The sequence below is a fragment of the Symphalangus syndactylus genome, chromosome 12, assembly GCF_028878055.3.
Source record: "Symphalangus syndactylus isolate Jambi chromosome 12, NHGRI_mSymSyn1-v2.1_pri, whole genome shotgun sequence".
NCBI classification, from domain to species: Eukaryota; Metazoa; Chordata; class Mammalia; order Primates; family Hylobatidae; genus Symphalangus; species Symphalangus syndactylus.
The window spans coordinates 137,358,555-137,382,729 of record NC_072441.2 but is presented as its reverse complement, the minus strand read 5'-3'; the positions used below and the strand labels follow the sequence as shown (position 1 = coordinate 137,382,729).

The 24,175-nt window shown below is 39.6% G+C and overlaps 1 protein-coding gene across 2 annotated transcripts in view; it reads left to right on the top strand.

Annotated features, from left to right (window-relative positions):
• The window catches only part of ZMPSTE24 (zinc metallopeptidase STE24), a 47,285-nt gene that overhangs the window by 9,257 nt on the left and 13,853 nt on the right, over window positions 1–24,175 (top strand). For both annotated transcript variants that reach the window (XM_055255075.2, XM_063627837.1), the window contains exons 3-7: window positions 3,209–3,295; window positions 3,841–3,957; window positions 5,392–5,544; window positions 7,318–7,459; window positions 16,461–16,645. In XM_055255075.2, coding sequence (XP_055111050.1) covers window positions 3,209–3,295; window positions 3,841–3,957; window positions 5,392–5,544; window positions 7,318–7,459; window positions 16,461–16,645 — 684 coding nt within the window. The remainder of the gene's footprint in view (window positions 1–3,208; window positions 3,296–3,840; window positions 3,958–5,391; window positions 5,545–7,317; window positions 7,460–16,460; window positions 16,646–24,175) is intronic.

The window sequence follows — 24,175 nt, the reverse complement described above, 5'->3', positions numbered from 1 at the left end:
TCATAAAAAAAAAAAAAAAAAAAGAATGTAGCGAAATAATATATGTCAAAGCACTGGAATTATTTTTTCTGGGATCATTAATTTTGCCATACGACAACCCTGGGAGCATGCTTAGTGAAATTGTCAACACAGAGACATTGTACAGTTCACCATGCTTTGTTTTTCAGTCCCCAAAGAAACGAAACAAGGTTTGCAGTATCAATTTTCAAATGCATTTATAGATCATTCAGAATTCATATTAAAACTACCCTTGATGCTTATTTAAATACTGGACTTTTAATAATAGTTGCTCTAGCCTTTACTAAAAGCATTATAAATCCTTAATTATACATTATTTATTAGTATTGGGAATTGGCTGAAAGAAATACCATCCCAGGTCAATTAGATCAACAACTAGAGCATATGTCAGACAGTGGTACCAAAGCATGTCTTTTAGGAAAACAAGGTTTATGTCTAAGATTGAATTAGTTGTAGTAAAGTGGAAATACCTGGAGGTAGTGTTAGGGGAGGCTTTTGAAAAACAGTTTATTGGGGCTGAGTGCAGTAGCTCACGCCTGTAATCCCAACACTTTGGGAGGCCACAGTGAGAGGATTGCTTGAGGCCATCCTGGGCAACATAGCGAGACCCCATCTGTACAAAAAATTAAAATTAGCCAAGTATGGTGGCGCATACCTATAGTCCTGGCTACTTGGGGGGCTGACATGGAAAGATCCTTTGAACCCAGGAGTTCAAAAATCAGTAAACTATGATCATGACACCGCTCCCCAGCCTGAGTGCCAGAGTGAGACTCTGTCTCTTAAAAAAAGAAAACAATTTGTTAAAGCAATGATTTTCAAACTTTAGTGTACATCAGGTTTACCTAGAAACTGCTGGGCCCCACTTCTAGCTTCTGATTTGGTACATCTGGGGTAGGGCCTGAGACTTTGCATTTCTAAGAAATTCCCAGATGCTATTGCTGCTGTCCAGAGACCATATTTGAGACCCATGATATTAAACCAATCCAATGTACTGGTAACAGTCTAAAAGATGGATAGTTTAAAGTGTGGGTGAGATTGTGGGAAAACAGAAACACTGGAGTACTGCTGATGGGAGTGTAATTTGTTATAAACACTTTAGGAAATATCCTGATAATACCAAATAAAGTTGAAGTCCACCATGGATGGGTCTAAGAAAATTTACAGTATAAAAAGCAAATCATAGACTGATAAGTACAATATTATGTCATTTATATACATTCTTTAAAAGCATACATAAATCACTATATTATTTGTAGATACATATATGAAAATGGGAATTAGATTGGAAGAGTACCCATGAAATATGATAGTACCAAAACCCCTCAAACCATGAGGAACTATGTTTAAACCAATGGGAATATTGTGCTTCCAGTCAAGGAATGTGATTCATCATTGTGTTCCTAAGCTGCTGTCCTATAGAGAGAAAAAATAAATTGATTCCTCTTGACAAATGAGTTCCACAAAGTTGTATGTGTTTTGGGCGGTAGAATTTCTTTTTTTTTCTTTTTTTTTTCTTTTTTTTTTTTTTTTTTTTTTTTTTTTTTTTTTTTTGAGACAGAGTCTCGCTCTGTCGCCCGGGCTGGAGTGCAGTGGCGCAATCTCGGCTCACTGCAAGCTCCGCCTCCCGGGTTCACGCCATTCTCCTGCCTCAGCCTCCGAGTAGCTGGGACTACAGGCGTCCGCCACCGCGCCCGGCTAATTTTTTGTATTTTTTAGTAGAGACGGGGTTTCACCGTGGTCTCGATCTCCTGACCTCGTAATCCGCCCGCCTCGGCCTCCCAAAGTGCTGGGATCACAAGCGTGAGCCACCGCGCCCGGCCTAGGGCGGTAGAATTTCTTAAACATGCATTCTTTTCAAATTTTGAGCTGCTTCCTAGCTCCTAGTGTCCTGGTTATTTAGTGAATGTCTGTGTTCACTTTATCTGCCCAAGACCAAGACAAAGGGTGGTGCTGAGGAAGAGCCTTCTCCTGTGAAAGCCTGGCCCCTACCTCACCTCTTTCTGACCCAGCAAAGACACAGATAATCCCATTCTGTTCTCCAGTTTAGTAAGTGGACATGACTCTCCACTTCTGTGCTGTGTCCTGATGGAAAAGGACTATTTTCTTTCGCAGAAAAGACAATTATGGAGCCATATTAATGTGGTTCAAATTCCATTTCTATCACTCATTAGCTGTTGGATTTCGAACAAGTTTTTTTTTTTTTTTGAGCTAGGGTCTCATTCTGTCACCCAGGCTGTAGTGCAGGCACGATCATGGCCCACTGCAGCCTCGACCTCCCAGGCTCAAGCAATCCTCCTACCTCAGCTCCCCCGAGCAGCTGGGACCACAGAACTGTGCCACCATAATCAGCTCATTTTTGTATTTCTTGTAGAGACAGGTTTCACCATGTTGTCCAGGCTGGTCTCGAATTCCTGAGCACAAGCAATCTGCCTGCCTTGGCCTCCCGAAGTGCTGGGATTACAGGCATATGTTACCACACCCGGCGGTTTAACCTGTCTAAGTTTAGTTTGTGATTTTGTTGTGGTCTTTTGACAAAAATTTTTTTTTTTGTTTTGTTTTAGAACAGCTTTATTGAGATAATTCGTGTACCATACAATTCATATACCATACAATTCATCCATATATAGTGTACAGACAAAAATGTTATTTTAACCACCTAAATTTAGTATCTCAATGGTTAGTACTCATCTAAATGCATAATTTATGCTAAATGTGAAATAGGTCTGTTTTTTAAAAAATTATTTTGTTTTGTTATTTTATTTTATTTTATTTTATTTTATTTGAGACAGGGACTCACTTTATTGCCTTGCTGGAGTGCAGTATCACAATCACAGCTCACTGGAGCCTTGACTTCCCAGGCTCAGGCAATCCTCTCACCTCATTCCCCCAAGTAGCTGGCTCTACAGGTACGCACTATCAGGCCCAGCTAATTTTTAAATTTTTTGTAGAGATAGGGTCTCAACTCACCTTGTTGCCCAGGCTGGTCTTGAATTCCTGGCCTCAAGTGATGCTTCTGTCTCAGTCTCCCAAAGTGCTGGGATTACAGGCATGAGCCACCGTACTGGCCTCTTTTTTTTTTTTTTTTAATAGAGAGATGATTATTTTGTCCTTTCTTTCTTTATACCATGCTTTCTCATATGATAGTTTCTAGTACTGTTCAACTGTGATCAAAGTATGCTTTGTTTTATAGCTTATTCTTCTCTTTGGAGGAATACCTTATCTCTGGAGACTTTCTGGACGGTTCTGTGGTTATGCTGGCTTTGGACCAGAATATGAGGTACGTGATTCATTAGCATATATTTGTCATGGTATTTCTTTTAGCTTGGCAGGCTTTCTACTAAAGTTAATTTTTTGGCTCCTGCCAATGTTAGATTTGCCTCTCTGTCTGCGTAGTCCTTGGTTACCCATGCTGTATTGGCATAACATTAGTTATGATAACAAATCCCAGAATATCACAGGCTTATTTGCAATGGTTTATTTCTCAATCACGTAATAGTCCAGTGTGAGTATTTTTAGTTATCAGGTGACTTTCTTCCATGTGGTAAGCCAAGAATCCAGGCTCTTTATCTTAGGGATTTGTCTATATGATTTAAGGTACCTTTCATATAGTGCCTGTGTAATAAAAAAGGAATTGTTTTGTTTCTCGTTTACTTCTCTCAAAAGTAAACTTTTTTGAAGGCAGAGATGATGTTTCAGACCTTGTGTTATCCACAGAATCAAGCATATTGCTTGGGATGTAGTAAGTAGGTGCTCAGCAAATACTTGTTGATTTGTTTGCTAGTAGTTCATAAAAACTGGATTTTTGTTTTTTCTTTTGTTTAGATCACTCAGTCCCTGGTGTTTCTGCTGTTGGCTACACTTTTCAGTGCATTGACTGGTTTGCCATGGAGTCTTTATAATACTTTTGTGATAGAAGAAAAACATGGTTTCAATCAACAGGTATAATAAAGAATACAAATGTTCTCTTTTAAATGTGAAAAACTTCTCTGCTTTTATCCTGTACTGTTTATAATTTAAACATAATTTACTATTTCAGAGTATGAATTGAGAAAAAAGGAAACTACAGATATGGTAAAGATCATAGTTGAAAGTCTTGGGGGGTGGCTCAGGCCGGTTGCTCTGGCACTCAGGGAGGCGAGGCTACACGTTTGAGGCCAACCTAGTCAACATTGATTTAAAAAAAAAAAACAAAAAACTTAAGGCCGGGCATGGTGGCTCATGCCTGTAATCTCAGCACTTTGGGAGGCCGAGGCGGGTGGATCCTGAGGTCAGGAGATCGAGGCCATCCTGGCTAATACCGTGAAACTCTGTCTCTACTGAAAATACAAAAAATTAGCCGGGCTTGGTGGTGGGCACCTGTAGTCCCAGCTACTCGAGAGACTGAGACAGGAGAATGGCGTGAACCCGGGAGGCGGAGCTTGCAGTGAGCTGAGATCTCGCCACTGCATTCCAGCCTGGGTGATAGAGCGAGACTCCGTCTCAAAAAAAAAAAAAAAAGAAAGTCTTGACTGGGTACAGTGGCTCATGCCTGTAATCCCAATACTTTGGGAGGCTAAGGCAGGAGGATCACTTGAGTTCAGGAGTTCAAGACCAGTTTGGGTAGTATAGTGAGACTTCATCTCTACAAAAAAATTCTAAAAGTTAGCCAGTTGTGCTGGCATGCACCTGTAGTCCCAGCTACTTGGGAGGCTAAAGCAGGAGGATTGCTTGAGCCCAGGAGGTTGAGGCTACAGTGAGCCATCATTGTGCCACTGTACTCCAACCTGGGCAACAAAGCCAGACCCTGTCTCTTAAAAAAAAAAAGAAATTTATGTTATAAACTCCTTTAGCACTAATGTCTATTGTTTTTCAGCTACTAATAATCATTTGTTTGTTTGCGACAGGGTCTCGTTCTGTCACCTAGGCTGGAGTGCAGTGGCAGGATCATGGCTCACTGTAGCCACGACCTTCCAGACTCAAGCAATCCTCCCACCTCAGCCTGCCTTGTATCTGGGACTACAGATGAATTATACTACACTGGGTTAATTTTTTTGTTGTTATTTTTAGTAGTGACAGGGTCTCACTATGTTGCCCAGGCTGGTCTGGAACTACTGGGCTCCAGCGATCCTCCCATCTAGGCCTCCCAAAGGGCTGGAATTACAGTCGTGAGCCACTGCACTCGTCCTCAGTTAATAATGTTTAAATGAATTTTCAGCTGTAAAATGCAAGACATTTACCCATTGTCTTAAGCTGCCTAATGTCATATAATATAGTTTCACTGCAGGTTAATTTTAAAAATTGCTTTAATAATGTATCCTTTGTATTTATTTATCAGTTATTTTAAAAAGCAGAACCAGTTTCTCAGTTTCTTGTGGTAATGTTTTCTTTTTGCAGACTTTGGGGTTCTTCATGAAAGATGCAATCAAGAAATTTGTTGTGACTCAGTGTATTTTGTTGCCTGTGTCTTCACTTCTACTTTACATTATTAAAATTGGGGGTGACTATTTTTTTATTTATGCCTGGCTGTTCACATTAGTTGTGTCTCTGGTGAGTAAAATCTTTATTTCATTTTCCTTTACAAAAGTTCCTTGGTGAGATTACTGTAATCTTCATTGGCATGTAAACAGTTCTTAAGAAGCAGCTGAAATATAAATAGGTGCTTATATACATTTCCCGCCTGGTTTCTGCTTCTGATTATAGAAACAGGAGTGTTGACTGACCATAAATTTCCTTCTCCTTATGCTAACTCTTCAAGTCATAGAAACTAGTTGTTAGTCACTTTTAATGATTCAGTTGTCAGGCAGTTTTGGGTTGTGCATTTGTGAGTTGCCACCAGAATGACTAAGTGTGATAATTTAATGACTCCTGACTAACCTCCACTGCCTAAAATCATGGTTATTTTGAAGAGAAATGAGATTTAAGAGGGACAAGAGAAAGAAAGCATATACTTAACTGGCTTTCTTCTGCTTCCCTTCCCTTGCCTTTCCCTTCCCCATTAGACACTCTCTCCCTTCTTTGCCCCATCTACTTCCCCTTCTCCTTCTATCTTTTACCCATTCTTCTTCCTTTCCTTCTCCTTTGTCTTCCCTTTTCTCCCCAACTGCCACCTATTCCTGCCTCTCTTCTTCTCCTTTCCTTTTCCCTCTCACTGTTTTCCCCCGGATTTTTCCCTCCCTCACGTCTCCTATCCTCTTCTCTTTCCATACTCTCAAGTGCTTCACAGCACAAACACTACAACACAGTCAAAATGGTCTGTTCAGGGCCAGGCACAGTGGCTTATGCCTGTAATCCCGGCACTTTGGGAAGCCAAGGTGGGAGGATTGCTTAAGCTCAAGAGTTTAAGACCAGCCTCAGTAACACAGTGAGACTCTGTCTCTACAAATAATAATTTTTAGAAAGCCCAAATGAAAAAACCCAAAGTAGTCTGTTCAGTGCACCCAGAAATTATCATATAACAGCTCTTCAACTCCACTGATGAGGTTTATTTTATCTTATTTTAGAGATAGGGCCTCCCTATGTTGCCCAGGCTGGAGTACAGTGGCTGTTTCACAGGAATGATCATAGCGCACTACAGCTTTGAGCTCCTGAGCTCAAGCAGTCCTCCTGCCTCGGCCTCCTGAGTAGCTAGGACTACAGGTGTGTGACACCACGCCCCAGCTGAAGTTTATTTTAGTCTGAATTACGTAATGCTCATTGTTTCATTTTCCACTGATGGGATCAAGATCAGAAAATGGGCGCTAGTTGGATTTACAGGTATCTATTGTATGGCAAATTAAAGTAAGAGGAAAAAGCAAAGAAAATGCTCTAAAAATGCTTAAGGAAGTGCTATTTCAACCACAATGTACAATTATGAACTACAGGTAATTAATTTTAGCTGATAAGCCAAGCAAGTAACAGCACATAATCAAGTTCTACTAATTCTTTTTTAGGAAAGACTTCAGGTCTATTGTGATTACGCTAAAAGGCAGAACTGCGTGTTATGATTGACTCATGAAGCATCAGAAATCCCCAAGATAGTTTTGAAAGGACTATACTTATTACCACCTAGAGATTTTAATCACTGTTAGTAGCATTATCCTTTAAAATAAAATTCATAAGTTTACTCTGTTATCAGACTACTCATTTCAATTTAATTCATCAGACAGATATTATGCTGTTACTATCTGGTACTATTTGGGCCTGGGAATACCAGAGCAAGTAAGTTCCTTGTTCTCAAGTTTGAGGTCAACGTAATTGTTTTAATACAATTTAATCTGTATAATAAAGAATGATTTTTCTTTAAGAACATGTTCATATGTTATTCTGACATTTACTTTTCAGGTTCTTGTCACAATCTATGCTGATTATATTGCCCCTTTATTTGACAAATTCACACCTCTGCCTGAGGGAAAGCTTAAAGAAGAAATTGAAGTAATGGCAAAGAGTATTGACTTTCCTTTGACAAAGGTGTATGTTGTGGAAGGTAAGGTTACCTGGGGATAAGAAAGTTTTATCCAAGTGGTTTGTTTTATTTGATACTTTATTCTTAAAATTTTAATAAAAGAATAAATCAGTTTTTGTTTTTTTCTTTTTAAAATTTGTTATTTAAAGGCTAGGAGTTTACCTTTTGGCTTTTTAAGATTTACAGAAATTGATAACATAGTCCAGGGATAAAAATTGGTGGCTTGATGCCAAATCCTGCTCTTGTCTGCAGCTATGTTTGTTTGGTTTTACAGTATTGTTTTAAATTTTTGGCCAAGGCTTTTTCACTCTCTGTTATATTATGTTATATATTAGACTGATTTATTCACTTCTGTTATCTGCCTAGTTCTTTTAGGTAATTAAGTTGGACTCTTGAATAGTCAAATTCTGTTTAGTATTAGTTTGGAGGCTCTTAAACAAAGCCAGTGTTATTGGCCTTGTCTCCTCCAACAAAATATCCAGTGTTCTGGAGGACTCACCTGAAGATTGATTACCAAAGACTGCGGTACCACTGAGTACTGCAGATTTGTTACACTCTGCTTTTTTGATGACTAATTTGAGATTTAAGTGGTCTCTTGACCGTTACTCAAATCTTGACTTCCCATTAACACCCAGTCTATTACTTTCTTTGAGACTTTGGTAGTTGACTATTAAAGTCTCAAGCCTACGGAGATGTAGAGAGAAACTGTTGTAAGGTTCTATGACTTCCAGAATTTATAAAGTCCATATAAATGAATGTAATAGTTCTGTCCCTGCCACTTACCAGTTACAGGATCTTGGACAAGTAACTTCACCCTTCTGGGTTTCAGTTGTGTTTCCTCTAAGCTATGGTTTCACAAATGTTTTTTGTAAAGGGCTAGATAGTAAATATTTTAGCTTTGTGGGCCACTTGTTCTCTGTTGCAACTATTCAGTGCTACTATTATAGCACAAAAGCAGCCATAGACAATACTAAACAAATGAGTGTGGCTGTGTTCCAATAAAACTTTATGAAAATAAATGGCAGATTGGATTTGGCCTGTGGGCTACAGTTTGCTGATCCCTGCTCTAAAGTGAAATATTACCAGTGAGAAGCAGCTGTGTTAGATGAAGGTATAAAAGCAGAAGCAATCACAGGGTTAGAGGAGAACAGAGATGGTCACAACTGAAAAGAATGAATCAACAGCAACTGGAAGAACGTAGAAATTTCAGACATCTGGCTGGGCGCAGTGACTCACGCCTGTAATCCCAGCACTCTGGGAGGCCAAGGCGGGTGGATCACCTGAGGTTGGGCCTTCAAGACCAGCCTGGCCAACATGGTGAAACCCTGTCTTTACTAAAAATACAAAAAATCAGCCGGGCGCATGCCTGTAATCCCGGCTACTCAGGAGGCTGAGGCAGGAGAATTGCTTGAACTCGGAGGTGGAGGTTGTGGTGAGCCAAGATCAAGCCATTGCACTCTAGCCTGGGCAACAAGAGCCAAATTCTGTCTCAAAAAAAAAAAAAATATGTCAGACATTTAGTGGCTCCTGAGGATATACAGCCCAACTAAAGGCACAATTGGAGTAGCTTAAAAGTCTGTGGAGAAATGGTAGAATAAGCCAGTTCATACTTACTTCTTTAGCCTCTGAAATAACTACTCTTTTTTTTGTTTTTTAGGTAATATTAAACTAGAAATTTAATCATTAATCAGTTCAACAGAATAGTCTCTAAGCTGCTTTTACTGAAGGAGCAACCTAAGTTGCTGATCCCGTAAGTTATAATCAGATAACGTGAAATAATAGTTAATGCTACAACAGTGGAGGTAGTCAATAGAATATGTGAAATATATCGGTGCTATTTTCTTTTCATCTTTTTTTTTTCCCCCTACAACATCCAGAGTATGAGAGCTATTTTCATTTTAGATAAAATAGTCAGGGAAGGCTTTATGGAAGGTTATGACCTGAGCTGGGTGTTAATGGGAAGTCAAGATTTGAGTAGGTTGGGGGCAGCATTTCAGATGTCAGGCTTCAGGGTCAGAAGGCTTGGGTTTGAATCATAGCTCTATCACAGATTATCAGTGCTGGGCTTGGTGGCTCCAGCCTGTAATCCCATCTACTGGGGAGGCTGAGGTGGGAGGTCGGGAGTTGGAGACAAACTACTTGTGTGACTTTGCGCAACTTAGCTTTGCCAAACAGCAGTTTACTCATCTATAATGTATGTTTTTATTGTTGTTAACAATAGTAACAATTCTCAGAAATATTTTGAATGAATGAATGTTGTTGCTGACAATAACAACACACATTACATGTTTGTAAATTGGTAGGGAGATTGTAGTGAAAAGCCAAGAATCTTGCTCTCAAAATACTATCAGATAGCAAGTGCTGTGCAGAGAATTAAACTAGTTTGGTCTGATAAGTTGATACTGTAGATTGGGTCATCAGATTAAGCTGAGACCTAAAGGGAGGAGCTGCCCATTTGATGTCAATGGGAAGATGTTCAAGGACCATGAAGAAGTCCAGTGTGGCTGCACCATAGCAGGAGAGTGTTAGGAGATGAAATCTGAGACATAGGCAAGAATCAGACCACATAGGCCTTTGTAAGTCAGGGTAAGGAGTTTGGATTTTAAGTTCAGTGGGAAGAGCCATTGAAGGCTTAGACAGGAAAGTGACATGATCTGCTTTGTATTTTTAAAATATCCTGGGCTAATGTATGGAGAATATATTGTAAAGAGAGGCAAGAGTCTAGGTAGGACATAATAGTAGCTTAGACTAGGATAATAGTAATTAATGGAGAGAAGTGGATACATTTGGGACAAGTTTTAGGGGTAGAGTTGATTGAATTTTCTAACTGATTGCATTGAGAGAATAAGGAAAAGAGTGACATCAAAGATAATGGCCTAGGACTTTTGACCTGAGCAGTTGGATATATGGTAGTTTACTGAGATGGAAAAAAATGGGAGAAGAGTAGGTTTGTGGGGAATTAAGACTTCCAATGGCTATATTACATATTGAGGAACCTATTAAACATTGTATTAGAGTTTTGCAAGCAATAGAAACCAACTGTGGCTGATTTAAGCAGAAAAACTGCTTATTGAAGCAATATTTGGACCAGGCACAGTGGCTTATGCTTGTAATCCCAGCACTTGGGGAGGCCAGGTGGGTGGATCACTTGAGGTCAGAAGTTCGAGACAAGCCTGGCCAACATGGTGAAACCCTGTCTGTACTAAAAATACAAAAAAAAAAAAAAATTAGCCAGGCGTGGTGGCGGGTGCCTGTAGTCCCAGCTACTTGGGAGACTAAGGCAGGAGAATTGCTTGAACCCAGGAGGCAGAGGTTGCAGTGAGTCAAGATCGTACCACTGCACTCTAGCCTGGGCGACAAAGCAAGACTCTGTCTCAAAAAAAAAAAAAAAAAAACCAGTATTTGGCCAGGCGTGGTGGCTCACGCCTGTAATCCCAGCACTTTGAGAGGCTGAGGCAGGTGGATTACCTGAGGTCAAGAGTTCGAGACCAGCCTGGCCAACATGGTGAAACCCTGTCTCTACTAAAAATACAAAAATTAGCCAGGCATGGTGGTGTGCACCTGTAGTTCCAGCTACTGGGGAGGCTGAGGCAGGAGGATCGCTTGAATCTGGGAGGTGGAGGTTGCAGTGAGCTGAGATCGCGCCACTACACTCCAACACTCCAGCCTAGGCAACAGAGTGAGACCCTGTCTCAAAAAAAAAAAAAAGAAAAAAGAAACATTTGATATCTCACAAAATCCACAGGAAAATTAAGTTTACGAAGCTCAGAAAATGGGCTGTCACATAGGAAGGCTAGGAACTTATAATCATATTGCAGAACCTGTCTGGTGAGGACAGTGGTGTGGCTACTTCAGAACACTGGATTCAGCCACTAGCACCTACAGAATTAATTCCTCATTGCTTTGCTTTTTTATGTAATTAGCCAACTATTCAGAGTCCCTAAGGGGTGCATCTGATTGACTAAGCTAGGGCATGGCGCTAGCTGCTCGGAGTGCTGGGGAAACAAATTTCTGGCCTTTTAGATTTCTCAAATGAGAAGCAGCCTCTCACGTGGTGTGACACTTCCTAAACTCTGCAAGGAGATTCTAATATTGGACAAGAAAAGAGACTACACACAAGAATACAAACAACAAATATGTCTATAAACATCCCTGTGGAGATGTCAAATAGGTAATTGTATGTATGAGTCTGGAGTTTTAGGGAGAGGTCAGCACTAAAAATACAGATTCGGAAGTATCTGGCACATAGATGGTGTTTAATGCTGTCCATGAGGGGACTTAAGAGAAGGGGACCAGGGTCAGAGTCAGCAGAGAAACAGCTAGGAAGGAGGCTAAGGAGGAGAGGCCCTTGAGGTAGGAAGAAAACCAGGAGAAACTGGTGTCTCAAAAATCAGAAGATCGTGTTTTAAGGAGAAAGTGGTCAACTATGTTAAATGCTGCTAAGAGGTTAAGAGGAAGCATTCTAAACAAAAAATGGCAATGCCTTACATTTTTGTACAATGTTTTGGTTTTTGGAGTTCTCAAATACGTTACTTCATACCTCAAGCTATATCATTAATCCATTCAGTAAATAAGCATCATTGAATATACAGTCATGCATTGCTTAATAATGGCAGTATGTTCTGAGAAATGCGTCATTAGGCTTTTCATTGTCATGCAAACACCATTATACTCATACAAACCTAGATGGTGTTACCTACTGCACACCTAGGTTGTATGGTATATATAGCCTCTTGCTCTAGACTACAAACCTATCTAGCATGTTACTGTACTGAATACTGTAGGCAACTGTAGCATGATGATTGGCATTTGTGTATCTAAACATAGAAAAGATAGTGTGCTCTGCTACAACATTACGGTGGCTATGAGGTCACTAGGTGATAGGAATTTTTCAGCTTCATTATAATTTTGTGGGACCACTGTCCTATATGTAGTCTGTTGACCAAAATGTCATTATGCGGTACATGACTGTATGCGACATGCCAGGCACAGCGATATAAAAAGCTTACAGTACAGTACAGGGATTCTTTTTTTTTTTTTTTTTTTTTTGAGACGGAATCTTGCTCTGTCACCCAGGCTGGAGTGCAGTGGCACAATCTTGGCTCACTTCAAGCTCCGCCTCCCGGGTTCACACCATTCTCCTGCCTCAGCCTCCTGAGTAGCTGGAACTACAGGCGCCCACCACCATGCCCAGCTAATTTTTTGTAATTTTTTAGTAGAGACAAGGTTTCACCGTGTTAGCCAGGATGGTCTCAATCTCCTGACCTCGTGATCTGCCTGCCTCGGCCTCCCAAAGTGCTGGGATTACAGGCATGAGCCACCGCACCCTGCCAGGGATTCTTAAACTTTAGTAAGTATAAAAGTCCCTCGAGAGTTTGTTAAAAGACAGATTCCTGGGCTTCATTCCCAGAGATTCTGACTTAGTAGGTGTTTCCAGTATCTACTTCTAACAAGTACCCCTAGGTGATTTTGGCGTATTCCTTGGACCACACTTTGAGATACCTGGACCGGTGGGAGATAGTAAGACATTAATTTACTTTTATTTGTGTGCATACAATCTGCTTACTTTCATAAATAACTTCAGATAGTGTTTAATAAATATTTTTAAATTAATTTAAAAATTTAGGATTAGCAGCCAGGCGTGGTAGCTCACACCTGTAATCCTAGCACTTTGGGAGGCCCAGGTGGGCAGATCACCTGAGGTCAGGAGTTTGAGACCAGCCTGGCCAACATGATGAAACCCCATCTCTACTAAAAATACAAAAATTAGCTGGTTGTGGTGGCGTGTGCATGTAATCCCAGCTACCCAGGAGGTTGAGGCAGGAGAATCGCTGGAACCTGGGAGGCGGAGGCTGCAGTGAGCAGAGATCGCACCACTGCCAGCCTGGGCAACAGAGCAAGACTCCATCTCAAAAAAAAAAAAAAAAATTTAGGATTAGGAAAGATAGAGATAGAAGGATGGGACTTCAAAGGGTAACACAGACAAAATAAACAAACATGTTTGGCTCTTCCTGGCAACCAAACCAAAAAGAAATGTAATAATGCAATAAATAAATAATAGCTTCTATTTGTCAAAGTTTTACTACTAAACATACTGCCAAGTACTTTTCGTTAGAAATATGAGTAGATAGAAAATTCATGTTTTTTGTGAGAGACTTCAAATTCTCAAGAGAAATAAATGTTTATCATTTATTTTTTGAAAAAAGTATATAAATAACAGTAGTAGTATACAGATCAGACAGCATATTAGTTGCTTCACTTAGAATATCTAATGTAATCCATAATCTAACCCAGTGAGGTAGATATTAGCCTCGCTTCATAAATAGGAAACTAAAGCTTAAAGAAATTTTGTAAGTTTTCTAAATTGACACAACTAATACATGGCAGAGCCAAGATTTGAACCCAAAGTCTATGCTCTTAATCACTATACTCAACTCACTGCACATTGTAGGACATTTAGAAATCAAAGAAGTGCATAAAGAAGAAAATAAAAATCAACCGTAGTTCAGGTACTGTTAGCTGCTATTAAAAATTTTGGTATGGGCCGGCTGTGGTGATTCACACCTGTAATCCCAGCACTTTGGGATGCCAAGGCAGGAGAATTGCTTGAGCCCAGGAGTTAGAGACCAGCCTGGGCAACATAGCAAGACCCTGTCTCTACAAAAAATTAGCTGGTCACGGTGGTATATATCTGTAGTCCTAGCTACTCAGGAGGATGAGGCAGGAGGATTGATTGAGCTCAGGAGGTCAAGGCTGCAGTGAGCCATGATTATGCCATTGCATTGCAGCCTAGACGACAGAGAGAGACCCTGTCTCAAAAGAAAAAAAGGTATGTCTTCTTCCAGTCTTTATAAAAATTGCTGTAATTATAGAAGTAGGTATGCTGATTTTAAAAGTCTTTGGGAAAAGAAACAAAAATCCATAATTCTAGAATTTAGTGATAAACATTTCAATATTTTGGTATGTTTCCTAATAGACATGGGCTTATGCTTTTCTGTTAATATTTATTAGGTTGGTGCAAAAGTAATTGCAGTTTCAGACCATGAATTTTGAATCCTTGTAACTAGGCTCAAACACATCTTTATTAATCAAAAGAGGAACCATTACAATCAACACATTTTTGCCAACAAGAAATACGTTTGTTTATTCCTATAGGATAAAACTCTGTGCTTCAGGATTTGGCAAACTCTTGGAAAGCATTTTCTGCACCCAGCTAGTTGTGAAAACGTTTTCTCTTTAAAAAGTTGTTGAGATGCTTGAATAAGTGGTAGTCAGTTGGCAAGAGGTCAGGTGAATGTGGCAGATCAGGCAAAACTTCATAGCCCAATTTGTTCAACTTTTGAAGCATTGATTTTGTGATGTGCGGTTGGGTGTTGTCTTGGAGAAGAATTGGGCACTTTCTGTTTCCCAGTGCTGGTTGCAGGCGTTGCAGTTTTCTGTGCATCTCATTGATTTGCTGTGCATACTTCTCAGATGTAATGGTTTTGCCGGGATTTAGAAAGCTATAGTGGATCAGACTGGCAGCAGACCACCAACCAGTGACCATGACCTTTTTTTGGTGCAAGTTTGGCTTTGGGAAGTGCTTTGGAGCTTCTTCTGTGTCCATCCACTGAGCTGGTCATCGCCTGTTGTTCTCTAAAATCCATGTTTCATCTCACGTCACAGTCTGATAGAGAAATGGTTTGTTGTGTAAAATAAGAAAAGACGACACTTCAAAACAATGATTTTTTTAAATTTTTATTTTCGCTTAGCTCATGAGGCACCCACTTATCAGGCTTTTTCACCTTTCCAGTTTGCTTCAAATGCCAAACGACCGTAGAATGGTCGACATTGAGTTCTTCGGCAACTTCTTGTATAGTTGTAAGGGGATCAGCTTCGATGATTGCTCTCCATTGGTCATTGTCAACTTCCGATGGCCTGCCACTACGCTCCTCATCTTCAAGGCTCTCGTCTCCTTTGCAAACTTCTTGAACCACCACTGCGCTGTACGTTCGTTAGCAGTTCCTGGGCCAAATGCGTTGTTGATGTTGCGAGTTGTCTCTGCTGCTTTGTGACCCATTTTGAACTCAAAGAAGAAAATTGCTTGAATTTGCTTTTTTTTTGTTTTTTCTTTCTTTGTGAGACAGAGTCTCTTTCTGTTGCCTAGGCTGGAGTGCAGTGGCGACATCTCTGCTCACTGCAACCTCCATCTCCTGGGTTCAAGCAGTTCTCATGCCTCAGCCCCACGTGTAGCTGGGATGACAGGCATGCGCCACCATGCCCGGCTAATTTTTTGTATTTTTGGTAGAGACAGGGTTTCACCATGTTGGCCAGGCTGGTCACGAACTCCTGACTTCAAGTGATCCGCCTGCCTCAGCCTCCCAAAGTGCTGGGATTACAGGCATGAGCCACTGCACCCGGCTGAATTTGCTTTTTGTCTAATACAATTTCCCTTATCTAAAATAAATATAAAATAAATGGCAAGTAATAAGTCATTAGCAAAAAACATAAAGTGAGAAATGTGCATTAAAATGATGTATAACATAACCATATTTATTTAAGAATGTATTCCAATATCAAACAGCAAATTTCAACAATGCAAAAACCGCAATTACTTTTGCACCAACCTAATACATGTACATTTTTTCTTGACAATAATGGAACCTTATATACGTGAAGTTTTGTATCCTTCACAATATATTGGTGAGCTTTTTCTTGTTAAAATTCTTTGGAAGTATAATTTTTTTCTGGTCGCTTAAAATTCCATTTCATAGTTTTACTATAATTGAATCATTCCATAACTGTTGGATGTTTAGGCTTTACTTATTTATTTACTGCTATAAAGCTATGATGAGCACATTTACTGGCAAAAAACAGACACTCTCCACTGCTGGTGGTGAATTATGTTGATATGGTTTTTCTTCACATATTAAACGATTTGAAAATGTTAATGTCCTTTCCAGTAATTCAATTTCTAGGAGTCTCTCCAAAGGACCCCAAACTTTTTAATTATATTCCATGCTTTGAACTGTCTTTTCCTTAGGATCTAAACGCTCTTCCCACAGCAATGCTTATTTTTATGGCTTCTTCAAGAACAAGCGAATAGTTTTATTTGACACTCTACTAGAAGAGTACTCTGTACTAAACAAAGACATCCCGGAGGATTCTGGCATGGAACCCCGCAATGAGGAAGAAGGGAACAGTGAAGAAATAAAAGCTAAAGTTAAAGTGAGTTATTTTTTCCTAAGAGATTCTACCTTAGTTTTTATACACAGTTCCTGTGACAACTCAAAATAACATCAATTTCTAGGCAGTGAGTGTTGAATTCAGGGAGACTATCAAATAAAAAACCATGGCTCCTTTATAGTTCTGGTATTTAGGAGAGATTACCACTATTATTACATGCTAACTACCTTGCAAGCTTTTATAGAATGTAGATATTAAAATTGGAAGCTCATAAGAAAATTCATATGATTATAAGCTATCTTTAAAACAGGAACTTGGGTGTATATATATATGTGTGTGTGTACATATATATAATTTCTGATGTGTTTATGATCAAAGAATTCCCACCAGCAAGATAGAGAGAAGATAAACATCTAATTTTTAGCTTTATTAAGACAGTAATTGTAGGCTTTGGCAATGGAGAGACTTGGATTTGAATCCTGGTTCTGTCATTTAGTAGCTTTGTATCCTTGGATACATTGTGTAATTTAGTCTGTTTTATTTGTTTAACACACATTTATGAAATGTATACTCTGCTGAGAGACTTTACTTGGCACTAGGTACACAAAAATAAAAAGGAATACCTTCCTCTTAAGCTTACAGTCTAAAGGGGAAATAGTTATGCAATCACAGTACAATACGTGAATTGCTGCTGTCAAGCTTTAGATTCTAGATATAGTAACTGGAGCACAAGAAAAGACATTTCTCAAATCTGACCTGAGAGTCTGAGAAAGCTGCTTCTGAATCCTTTTCCTGGACAAGATTGACTGATATTGATTAGCAGAATTTAAAGTATCAAGACGAAATGGGGGAGAGGGGACAATGATAAGAAACAATACAAACTGTCAGAAACGGTCATCAGTATTTGTATGTGTGCTGGAATGTGCCATTGCCTTTGGTGTCATACAGAGATGATTTTAGATCCCTGTTCACTCACCATCTGTGTAACTCTGTGCAAGTAAGTTAAGCTTTCATTTATTTATGTATTTATTTTGAGATGAGGTCTCGTTATGTTTTCCAGGCTGGTGGAACTGCTGGCCTCAAGTTACCCACCTGCCTCGGCCTCCCAAAGTGCTGGGATTATAGGTGTGTGCCACCGCACCTGGCCAAGCTTTTAAATCTTTGATTTCTTAACTGAAAGATGAGGCCAGTAGGGTTTCTCAAGCTCCACACTATTTTTTTGAGCCAGATAATTTTTTTGTTGTGGGAGGTATCTTGCGCATCACAGGATGTTTAGCGGCATCCCTGGTCTCTCCCCGCTAGGGTCCATTTCCCCTACAACCTCTAAAAATTGTAACAACAAAAATGTCTCAGAATATTGCCAGATGTCCCCTAAAGGTTGGGGTGGGGCCGAGTCTCCCCTGGTTGAGAAATACTAGGCTAAAGATGCCTACATTTTAGGGTTTTGAAGATTAAATGAAATAATATATGTGAAATACCTTGTACTCTCTACCAAAATGTAGAGAGTACCAGAAAATGATTGGCATCTGAGCATCTGTTTTGACACTAAAAACAGGTTCTAGTAAAGTACCTAGCCTGTTATAAATATGTAGATGAAATAAAATTCTGTGAAGGGATTAGAAGACATCTTAAAGTCATCTTATAAATAGGAAAACTGAAGTCCAGAAAGAATAACCCAGTGATAACCCTAGAGAATCATGCAAGTTTAGAAAGTTAATCTGCTTATGGTCGGGCACTGTGGCCCATACCTGTAATCCCAGCACTTTGGAAGGCCAAGACAGGTGGACCACCTGATGTCAGAATTTAGAGACCAGCCTAGCCAACATGGTGGAACCCAGTCTCTACTAAAAATAAAAAATTAGCCAGGCATCGCATGCCTGTAGTCCCACCTACTCCAGAGGCTGAGGCAGGAGAATCGCTTGAACCCAGGAGGCAGAGGCTGCAGTGAGCTGAGATTGTGCCACTGCACTCCAGCCTGGGTGACAGTGAGACCCTGTCTCAAAAAAAAAGAAAGTTAACCTGCTTGAGAGGCATCCACATGTGGGGTGGACTACATTATAGCTAAACCTAGACATTAGCTAATGGTGCACTGATTACAAGCAAAGTACAGAAATTACAAACATTTAATGTCTATGAGAATAGTTTTCTTTGGCTACAAAAACAATTAGGTGGTCCTTTGAAGTATGTTGAATGGGATTTGACTTATTTTGCTGGCTGCTTTAGGGGCCCGCAGCCGGGTGTGGTGGCTCACACCTGTAATCCCAGCACTTTGGGAGGCTGGGGTTAGAGGATTACTTGAGGCCAGGAGTTTGAGACCAGCCTGAGCAACATGGTGAGACTTCATCTTCTCAAAAATTGAAAAAATAGCTGGGCGTGGTGTTGCGCACTTGTAGTTCCAGCCACTCGGGAGGCTGAAGTGGGAGGATCACTTGAGTTCAGGAGGTTAAAGCTAAAGTCAGCTGTGTTTGCCCTACTGCACTTCAGTCTGGGCAACAGAGTGAGACCGTGTCTCCAAAACAAACAAAAAGAGCCTGCTTTGCTTCATTGATTAACTACAAATATTTTACTGTCTAAATACATATTACATGACAAGATACAATAGACATCATTTTACCCTAAAGAACCTATAGTAGAGGAGACAAATAGCCTAGAGTTTAAGGCAGGGCATGGTAAATGTCATGAGCAGTAGCTGATATAGTGTGGCTTTCAGAAATGGAGATATTAATGCAAATTCTAATGGTCAGATAAGTTTCTTAGAAGTGAGGCTATTTGTCTTTTTTTTTTTTTTTTTTTTTTCGAGACAGAGTCTCACACTATCGCCCAGGCTGGAGTGCAGTGGTGTGATCTCGGCTCACTGCAACCTCCACCTCCTGGATTCAAGCAATTCTCCTCCCTCAGCCTCCCGAATAGCTGGGACTACAGGCGTGCACCATCACAGCCAGCTAATTTTTGTATTTTTAGTAGAGATGGGGTTTCACAATGTTGGCCAGGTTGGTCTTGATCTCTTGACTTCGTGATCCACCCGCCTCGGCTTCCCAAAATGTTGGGATTACAGGCATGAGCCACTGGCGCCTGGCCAGAAGTGAGGCTATTTGAAGTAGGTAGAAATGTGACTTGGGGCTGGGGTTTTTCAGGTTGAAGGCAAGGAATGAATAGAGACAAAGTTCACAATGCCTGTTCTGAAACTAATGATTAAATAGATTGTTGTAGATGGGGATAGGAAGGTAGGCCAGGACCAGTTTTCTGAATACTTTTTCCTGAGGCCATCAAGTGATTGTTTCCAGTGGCCTGGAAAGTTTAGATTAATTTGGGTAGAGGCCAAAGCTTACTTTAGGAAGATTCAATCTGATGGCAGAATATAGAATAGAGCAAAGATTGGAGGCAAGAAGACTTCTAGGAGTCTGCTGCATTAATATGACCAAGATAAGCATGAGATAATGAGGGCCTGTGCCAGAATGAGAGGTCCAAGTAAGTGCAAGAGTCATAATAAAGGATGGATTGAAAGTACAGTCATGCTCCACATAATGACATTTCAGTCAATAATGGACTGAATATGCTACCATAAGATTATAATACCATGTTTGTAACCATACTTGTCCTAAGGTTACATATGCTTAGATACACAGTTACTCACTATTGTGTTACAGTTGCCTACAGTATTCAGTATGGTAACATGATAGACAGGTTTGTAGCCTAGGAGCAATAGGCTGTACCATAGTGTAGATGTATAGTAAGCTGTATCACCTAGATTTGTGTAAGTGTACACTATGATGTTTACACAACCAAATCACCTCACAACACACTTATCAAAACATATCCCCATCATCAAGTGATGCATGACTATACTTAGAGATTGATATTATGGGAAGTGAAGGAGAAGGTCAAAGATTGACTCAACAAGCCGGGCGCGGTGGCTCACACCTGTAATCCCAGCACTTTGGAAGGCTGAGGCAGGTGGATTACCTGAGGTCAGGAGTTTGAGATCAGCCTGGTCAACATGGTGAAACCTCGTCTCTACTAAAAATACAAAAATTAGCTAGGTATGGTGGTGGGTGCCTGTAATCCCAGCTACTTAGGAGAATCACTTGAACCTGGGAGGCAGAGGTTGCAGTGAGCTGAGATTGCGCCATTGCACTCCAGCCTAGGCAACAAGAGTGAAACTTTGTCTCAAAAAAAAAAAAAAAAAGATTGACTCAAGTTATTAACTTTATTGCTTTTTGGCACATGTACCACTGGTGAGATTATTTTAGTTACATCAATATTTTAAATTTGATTAGTTGTATATCTATTAATATACATTAGGGAAAAAATGAAACTAGTGTATCAAACTCATGATTTCATACAAATGTATTGTCATTTAGGATAAGGCTAGTTTTAAAAGTGGATTGGTTTAAAGAAATAAGTAAATAATTACGTGGAGGGTACACAGATGTGGTGGAAGTTTAGGAAACAGATTTATTCAGCACTTGCTACTGAATGCCTACTATGTACAATGCAGTAAGGGATGCAAAGATGGTGTTAGCCTAGATGGTATAGAGAATATGAAGCATTTCGTTTTTAACAGAAATTTAAAGAAAAAAACTAAAGTTACTTGAAATCCCACCCCTTAGAGATAACTACTATTAACATTTTGATGAGTGTGTCCATAATGGCTATTACATTTTAAAAGATAACTAGGAAACCTGGCTGGAATTTTACCCTTCAGAAGACCAATAGAAGAATTGGAACAACCTGTCTCAAAAGCAATTTAAGGCCAGGCACAGTGCCTCATGCCTGTAATCCCAGCATTTTGGGAGGCCAGGGTGGGAGGATTGTTTGAGGCCAGGAGTTCGGGCAACATAGCAAGACCCCTATCTCTACAGAAAATTAAAAAATACAAAATATTCAAAAGCAATTTAAGAAAATAATTTTAAATATATATAAGCTGCCCTTTTATAGAAGACAGTAAGTATTTCCCCAGTAAGTACTAGGGTTATGTGAAAGTCTTCCCAGTTGATAAATATGATAGAAAGGATGCAGGCTCCAGAGAGATGGATTTTACCCACTACTTAGTAGCAAGACATTTTAATTTCTTATCTCCTTTTCTTTATCTCTAAAATGAAGACCATACTTCCCATCTGCCCCACTTGGTGCTGTGAGGATCAAATGAGGCACTGTATGAATTTTGTAAAAAGGAAAATGCTAAGAAAACTAATAGATGGGCAATACCTATTTTTGTTCTCTTATCTGAAATTAGTGTGGGAAGAAAAGAAAATCGAGGTCTAAGAATCTTTAGTGAATAAGCAAGTCTCCTTTCGGTGGAAAGTGATCCACACTGTTTAAGCTGTAATCATTCCACATCAGCATATCTTTGAGTGTGACCATGATGCTGTTCTAAACAGCTTCCTAAACCCAGACATCAAACCAAGCGACGAGAGCATATCCTGAACAATAGAGAATTGGTTGTTTTATAAAATAATGCGTAATTCATATTGGAAAGCAGGTGACTGGTGAAAACAGAAGCCTAAGGACCATGTTACTTTATGTAAAATGAGGCTATTAATACCTGCCTTATAGTAGTGAAGATTAATGAACTGTTTGTAAAATATCTAATACATACAGTGTCTGTACATAGGCAGTTAATAAATGGAAGCTGTTATCACTGTTATTATTAAACAAAAACATTAGCTATATTTTTGCTTATTATTGAAGTAGAAAAGTCAAGCCAGCATAGTGGCTCACGCTTGTAATCCCAGCTGGGTGGCCGAGGCTGGTGGATCACCTGAGGTCAGGAGTTTGAGACCAGCCTGACCAGCATGGTGAAACCCCATCTCTACTAAAAATAGAAAATTAGCTGGGTGTGGTGGCACATTTCTGTAATCCTAGCTACTTGGGAGGCTGAGGCAGGAGAATCTCTTGAACTCGGGAGGCGGAGGTTGTGGTGAGCCGAGATCAGTGCCATTGCACTCCAGCCTGGGCAACAAAAGCGAAACTCCATCTCAAAAAATAAATAAATAAATAAATAATAATAATAATAAAATAAAAATAAAAAAGTTAGAAAACATCAATAACAAAAATAATGATCCAACAAACCATAAACATCTTACTAGATATATTTCTAGTCTTCTAAACTATCATTTTTTTTACCGTTTTCCTTTTATTGAATATGCAGATTGTTTCCAATTTTTTACTGTTAAAAATGTTTCTGCAGTGAGTATTTTTGTATGTAATCCTTCAGTTGTAACTCTTAATTTTCCCTTTAGAGTAGTCTATAAATTGGTGCTTTAGTTTGTTACTCCTTCTTCATGACCATTCCCTGAAGGTACAGGTAAATGTGTGTCTCTTAGCTCTTTAAGGAACGAGGTTAGTTATGTGATTCTTTTCTCTACGAAATGTACTCTGACCCAAACTCTAAAATTTAAATAGGAAAGAGGTAATAAATGTCAGTTGTGTATTGCAAATCATTATAATTTATCCCTCTTTCTCATACAAGGGACCTAGCTTCTCTATATGTGGTCATTTTCCTTAAAAATGAGGAACTGATGAAAGAGGGGGAAAAGTGGTAGAATATCTAGATTCCAATAAATCTTGTTGTCTGTGTTCTCATGAGGCTGCATTTTTCTCAGCTGTGTGAAACAAAATCTATGCCAAGTTCATCCTTTTTTTTTTTTTCTAAGTAATTTGCTCTTTTTAGTAGCTGAAGTTTATTTCAAAACGTTTAGCCTGAACTTTCTGGGATATATGTTCTCTAACTGTTGCAGGGCACTGACTGTATGTGTCCAATAGATCAAACTTGTTTATTATTTTATTCAAATATTTATATCTTTATTAATATTTTATTTGCTTGGTGTTTCCATTATTGATAGGGGTCTGTTACTGTCCTTTATTATAGTAGATTTGTCAAGTTTTCTTTGCAAATCTTACAGTTTTGAATTAATATGTTCTGAGGCCAGTGTATTAGTTACATGCAAATTTAGAATTAATGTATCCTCCCGGTAAATTGAAACTTTTATGATTGTGTTGTGGCCTTCCTAAATAATCCTTTTTGCCTTTAAGTTGCCTTTAAGTTGGCTGGGCGCAGTAGTTCATGCCTGTAATCCCAGCACTTTGGGAGGCCGAGGCGGGCAGATCACCTGAGGTTGGGAGTTCGAGACCAGCCTGACCAACATGGAGAAACCCCGTCTCTACTAAAAATACAAAATTAGCTGGGCGTGGTGGCACATTCCTGTAATCCCAGCTACTCAGGAGGCTGAGATAGGAGAATCGCTTGAACCTGGGAGGCAGAGGTTGCAGTGAGCCAAGATCGTGCCATTGCACTCCAGCCCAGGCAACAAGAGCTAAATTCCGTCTCAAAAAAAAAAGAAAAGTTGATTTTTTTCTGCTATGAATACAGGTGTCCCAGCTTTCCTTTGGTTAGTGTTTGTTAGATGTTATCTTTTTTATTTTTTATTTTATTATTATTATTATTTTTGAAACGGAGTCTCGCACTGTCGCCCAGGCTGGAATGCTATGGCGTGATCTCGGCTCACTGCAACCTTCGCCTCCTGGGTTCAAGCGATTCTCCTGCCTCAGCCTCCCAAGTAGCTGAGATTA